Below are 5,319 nucleotides of genomic sequence, written 5' to 3'. Positions count from 1 at the left end.
ACACCACCGCTTCACTTTCAATTAATTGGGTTTTGTTTTGGTAGAAACTGGAAAATACAATTACTTTTCTTGATATTTAACCAATAGAAAAGGAAGAGACCTCCTTACTCCCTGTTTAGGCTTAATTACTTAAAAAAATTCACCTTAAACTTATTTTTATTTACCCTGATTTTATAAAAAAATTATTTGTACCCAATATTGTATTTTTATATTTCGTCCCTACTCAAAAAAGTACTAAAATTGTTTCTTTTCACTTGAATTTTTTTTTAAGATAATCCTTCAATTTATATTTATATACTAATTAGACGTATAATATAGTTTTTTATTTAATTGTTTTTAATATTTTCATCCTTTAGTTAAATTGTCAATTATATTTTTGTATTCCGTAGAGATGAAATTTAAAAACTCAAAATTGGGTAAAAATAATTTTTTTATAAGATCACGATATAAACAAAAAAATTCAAGGTGGAATTTTTTTTAAGTAATTGAGCCTCCTTTGAAAGTTTCCTACTTTATATCATCAAATAAAAATAATAAATGTCCTTTATTACTTAGCCATGATGGTATTACAGTGTAAGCAGATTTTAATGGAGTTTATAGTAAACAAAATTCTCTAAAAAGAGATTTTCAGACAAATTTCCAAATGGTTTTGATGGGTCTTCTCTTCAAATTTGCAGTAGAATGCTTTAATGTTCTTGCATGGTAAATTTAAATTTGCTTTTCCAAAAAAGCTTCAATCTTTATGCTTCACAATGCCTTATTTTGCAATGTTTTAATCTTTTATTTTTATCAAAATTGGTTTTATAATTTGCTTTGATTTTACTCTTTTAGATTAGTTTTTAATTTCTTGAGTGATAGAAATAATCTCAGTTCACCACCTTTAATGATTAATTTTGACTTAATGGGTTGACTTTGGTTTGATGTTTTTTGTTTTGATTTTCTTGTTGTGGGTTACTTATGCTTGAGTTCTTATGTCTTCTTGTTTAATTTGCAGGCCTCTCTTTGCATTGGGCTACCCTCTGTAAGTCTTTTTGTTCATGCATGTATTATAAACTATAAGATGTGATCCTTTTTGTAAATGATGATATGATGAAGTTTGAATTTTATCCATAGATTTTCATTGTTAGAATGGATTTTGATTTTCAAAGATGTCATTGATTGTGTTAGAGATATCAGTAACAATACTATTGTTTTAACATCATCAAAAAGCTCGAGCTTTTGTTTGAATTGATTATTTGACATGGTATAAGAGCGACGTAATCTCATCTTAAGCATTCGCATGCAGGCATGAGTTAGAGTAATACTATTATTGGAGTCTTGGTTAACAGTTTAAACTTTTGATCGAATTGGTTATTCGAGTCATTTATTAGCGTTGTTTATGATATTACGATTCTCTTTAGTCCTGTGCTATATTTGCATTGATGATTATTTACATACTTAAACAGATGTGCTTCCGTTCAAGCTATTGAGACTAACTCGATCACAGACACACAGAAGTTGGTCACTTATTGGATCTGCTTTTCCTTGATTTCGCTATTTGAACATGTTTTTGCGAATCTGCTTCAGTGGTAATTGCGATAACTATTCTGCACCATATAGTTTATATAGCTCTGATTTGATAGACATGTCATGAACGAGAACTCTCTTTAATTTATTCAGCATTTTGGATATTTTTACATGGATTGAGTATTTAATTCTTCTTTAATTTGGGAGGCAAAGTGATGTTCAGCTAACGGATAAATTGTATTTTTATAAGAAATATTATATATAGAGAGAGTTTCGGAGTTTCAAAAGTGTTTCAGAAAATGGAAATAAAATGTGAAGAAATCTAGAAGTTTTCGTGATATATAGCTTTTCCGCATCCATTTCCAGTCCACTTTTCTTCAATTGTTCAAGTCTGCAGAAACCTCAAGACAATCTTAACACGTATGAATTGGCGAGAGAAGTTAAATTTAAGGACAAAAAAGCATGTTATATAAAGATAAATTATAATGGAAGGTATTTCATTAAACTTTAGTTTTTCGACAGTTCATTATGGGGATGTTTACAGTTGCAACATGTAAAATATAACCTGAAATCTTCTTTCTTGTCCACCACAATCTCGGTAACTCCTTGTAATGGATTTAGGTCCGAGTTTGGATTTTCATGAGATTTGAGCAAGTCTATGTGTTTGTGTGCGGCTAATGCACTTTTACACCATGAATTAGTATGTTCTGTTTGTATTGGTTGCTGAATATTTTTTTCTATCTGCCTATGCAAGGTCTACCTCCTGGCCTTACATTAAGCTAGTCATCGTCAGCTGTTTGGTTGTTCCGCACTTTGAGGGTTCTCTTTATGTTTACAAACACCTTGTTCATCCATGTCAGTTTGTGAACCAACAAACTGTGTATGACTGGTTCGCCAAGCTGAAGGAGTTCTACCTTCTAATCGAGGAAAAAAGAAAAGCAAAAGAAAGTGGACATGATGCTGCAAAAAATCTCGCTGCTTTTGGTTCGTTGGCGACTTTCAAGGTATTTTTCACCATAAGCAAAGTACCTAATCGGCCTGCGTGATTCGGTTAATATTTTTAATTTTGTAATTTTGCGCTGTAAATAAATGAGAACATTTTGATCACAAAACTAGTTATACTGTCACAAATCTGTGTGATGTGAAGCAATTTGATATTATTATGGAAATTTTATTGAATTGACGTAGTATTAAGAGTAACTTTATAGCATGTTCACTCTTAACATTCCTTATTTCACCCATGCTTTCCTAAATGTAGCCAAAGCTTGAAGAAGCTAAATTTGCAAAGAAGGAAAGTAATGCTGCACCAATCGTGGAGACGAAAGAAGTGATCTCGACTAAGCAGGTAGCATTACCTACTTGCATATTTCTTGAATATTCACCAACTATTTTGGGAAATTGTAATAATAAAGTTTCTCAATATGCAAATAGAAAAATATTTTGGAGCTAATGTGTTAATTCGCTATAAGCATACACAGGATAACTTGCTACTCGGTAATCTGATTCCAAATTACTAGTACTTATATTAAGCATTGTACATTTACATTCACTTACAGGGCGTCTCAATTTCTCTCGTTTAATTTCTCATGGTTTGGAAGTCTTAAACATGCTTAAATCCTTGTAATACTATGTACTTTTAACATTTATCGTAGCTGAATTGTGTTTCAATTCATGTTTACGGTCCATATTTGCAGGAGCAGGTCAGTCAAATAGAACCCAACTTCGCTTTGTCTGGAAACAGAATGTGTATGTCTAAGGGGATCAAAGAAACGGTAGCTGCAAAAATAATAGTTGGAGATTTTAATGACATACTTTCTTCTAAAATAATTTCAGAGGACCGGACTTGTGATGCATGTCAGGCCACAACAACGACAGGCGAGGGAGACCTCGTGTCAGGTCACAATAAGCAGGCATCTGAAATCAAGACTCCTGCTAGTGCACTTCTGGGAAGTCGAGAAATAGTTAACTCAGCAGTTAGAGATATTCCTGACAAACAACATTCTAAGCCTGTTCGAAAGATGTGGATGTGTTCTGTATGTCCGGAAACAGCCACAAGTGTGACGGACTTTGTTTCACATCTTCAAGGAAAGCAACATATAGATGCTTGTGAGAAGCAGAAACTCAAGGAACAGATGTTAAAAAGCAAGATTAGTCCACCTCCTGACGCTGGTTGTAATCTTTTTGAAAAATTACAATCGAATAGCATCCAAACACCATGGAGTTGCACTGTCTGTCGGGTAACAGTCACAAGTAAAATGGACCTTATTTCACATTTTCAGGGAAGACGGCATGAGAATGCTCTGATGCAGCTTAAGAATAAGATCGAGACATCGAGAAACAGCATTTTCTCCGATAAAATGGAAAAAGAGACAGAATCCCGTCGCACGGATTTCCAAATTCCATGGACTTGTGGTACTTGTATGGTAATAATCAAAGGCGAGGCTAGCCTTGTATCGCATCTTCAAGGAAAGCGACATTTGAATGCTTGTGATAAGGCAAAATGTCTAAAACAGACTTCGGTGGGACAGAAATCAAGTCCTTTCGGAAATGCTTCTTTGCCAGAAAATACTACAGGAAGCACGGCGAAGCAACAAGTTAAGCAAGTGAATATGAAGAGCGGATTTGTTGAGATTAGAAATTCTTTGTGGTGGTGTACCATTTGTAATATAAGCTGCAATAGTGAAGGAAATATGAACTATCATCTTAATGGGAGCAAGCACTTGGCTAATGTAAATTGTGCTTGAAGTGGTAGGGTTGCCCTGAGTTAGCTATAGTACTTATAATACAGTTAATTAAATTTGACTAACAAAATGTATGATTATTCTAAATATGGATTCAGTAGTCTTTATACTTTGAATCTTTTCTTGAATGAGATGCATAATATGTACAATGTTTACGTTCAATTTGAGGCTACATATTGAAATTGCGTGGCTTGAAAGGTATCTACCGTAAAATTATATTGCTGCATGGAAATGTTGAGATAGAAAACGATTGAGGGTAATAGATTCTGGGGGCCAACGTACTTTACGAAGCTGTAAAATAGTTACCGAATTATTTTTTGTTCTAAAATGTATCTAGACGAAGGAAAGAACTTTGGGTTCGAAGAATTAAAAAAAAACAATTTTTGATTTTATTTTTAGTATTTATTGGAATTTTTTTTATATTTGGTGTTTGTTGGAAAGTGTTGAAAGAAATTAGGGAAGAAAATGGTGATGTGGAGCTATAAAAGCGACATGGACAATGACATGACGAAGAGGAAAGCGTGAGTCAGCTTCCAGTGGACACATAGAACAAAAGTCGCCGGGATTAACTTAGGAACCGTAAGAAGTCCACTAACAATAAATTTGGTAACCATTTTGAAACAAAAAATAATTCATTAACTTTTTTACAAATTGGTGAAAGTATCGTGATCCTCAGAATCTATTACCCAAAAAACGATGAAACGATAGATTTTTATTACAATAAATTATAGTAAATAACAATCAAAGTTATTCTCATTCATTTCACAAGGTTTTTTTAGGATATCACTGATAACGCTAATTTGTTTTCATTATTTAAAGTCACCAAGTAAATTTTTGAGAAAATAACAAGAAAACAAGAAAAAAGGCTCCATATTTCATCAAATACAAAAAAATATATAGACTTTATATTTGTACCATTATTTTAACTTTAATGCCAATATTCTCTATTTGTTTTCATCCAACACCATCTTACTCTCAAGCTTACACGTGTCCCACCTTATTTCTTTAACTACCCCATCATGTTACCTTCTTCCTTTGTTATTTTTCCCTGTTTATATTACCAATTCTTTAC

General features: G+C 32.8%; 1 protein-coding gene across 3 annotated transcripts; it reads left to right on the top strand.

The window, feature by feature from the left end:
* Positions 1-550: 550 nt before the first annotated feature.
* LOC130014484 (uncharacterized) lies at positions 551-4,375 on the top strand. Of its 3 annotated transcripts, none has more exons than XM_050352826.2 (6): positions 551-702; positions 995-1,021; positions 1,446-1,568; positions 2,261-2,510; positions 2,765-2,851; positions 3,207-4,375. In XM_050352826.2, the coding sequence occupies exons 1-6, from the start codon at positions 644-646 to the stop codon at positions 4,248-4,250; spliced, it is 1,590 nt and encodes a 529-aa protein (XP_050208783.1). In that variant the 5' UTR covers positions 551-643; the 3' UTR covers positions 4,251-4,375. The 3 variants fall into 3 exon arrangements, with proteins under 3 accessions (XP_050208783.1, XP_050208782.1, XP_050208785.1); XM_050352825.2 differs by having other exon boundaries at positions 3,201-4,375; XM_050352828.2 differs by lacking the exon at positions 1,446-1,568 and having other exon boundaries at positions 3,201-4,375.
* The last annotated feature ends 944 nt before the right edge of the window (positions 4,376-5,319 follow it).

This window comes from Mercurialis annua, linkage group LG8 (genome assembly GCF_937616625.2).
Source record: "Mercurialis annua linkage group LG8, ddMerAnnu1.2, whole genome shotgun sequence".
NCBI lineage: Eukaryota > Viridiplantae > Streptophyta > Magnoliopsida > Malpighiales > Euphorbiaceae > Mercurialis > Mercurialis annua.
This window is presented reverse-complemented; position numbering and strand designations above follow the sequence as displayed.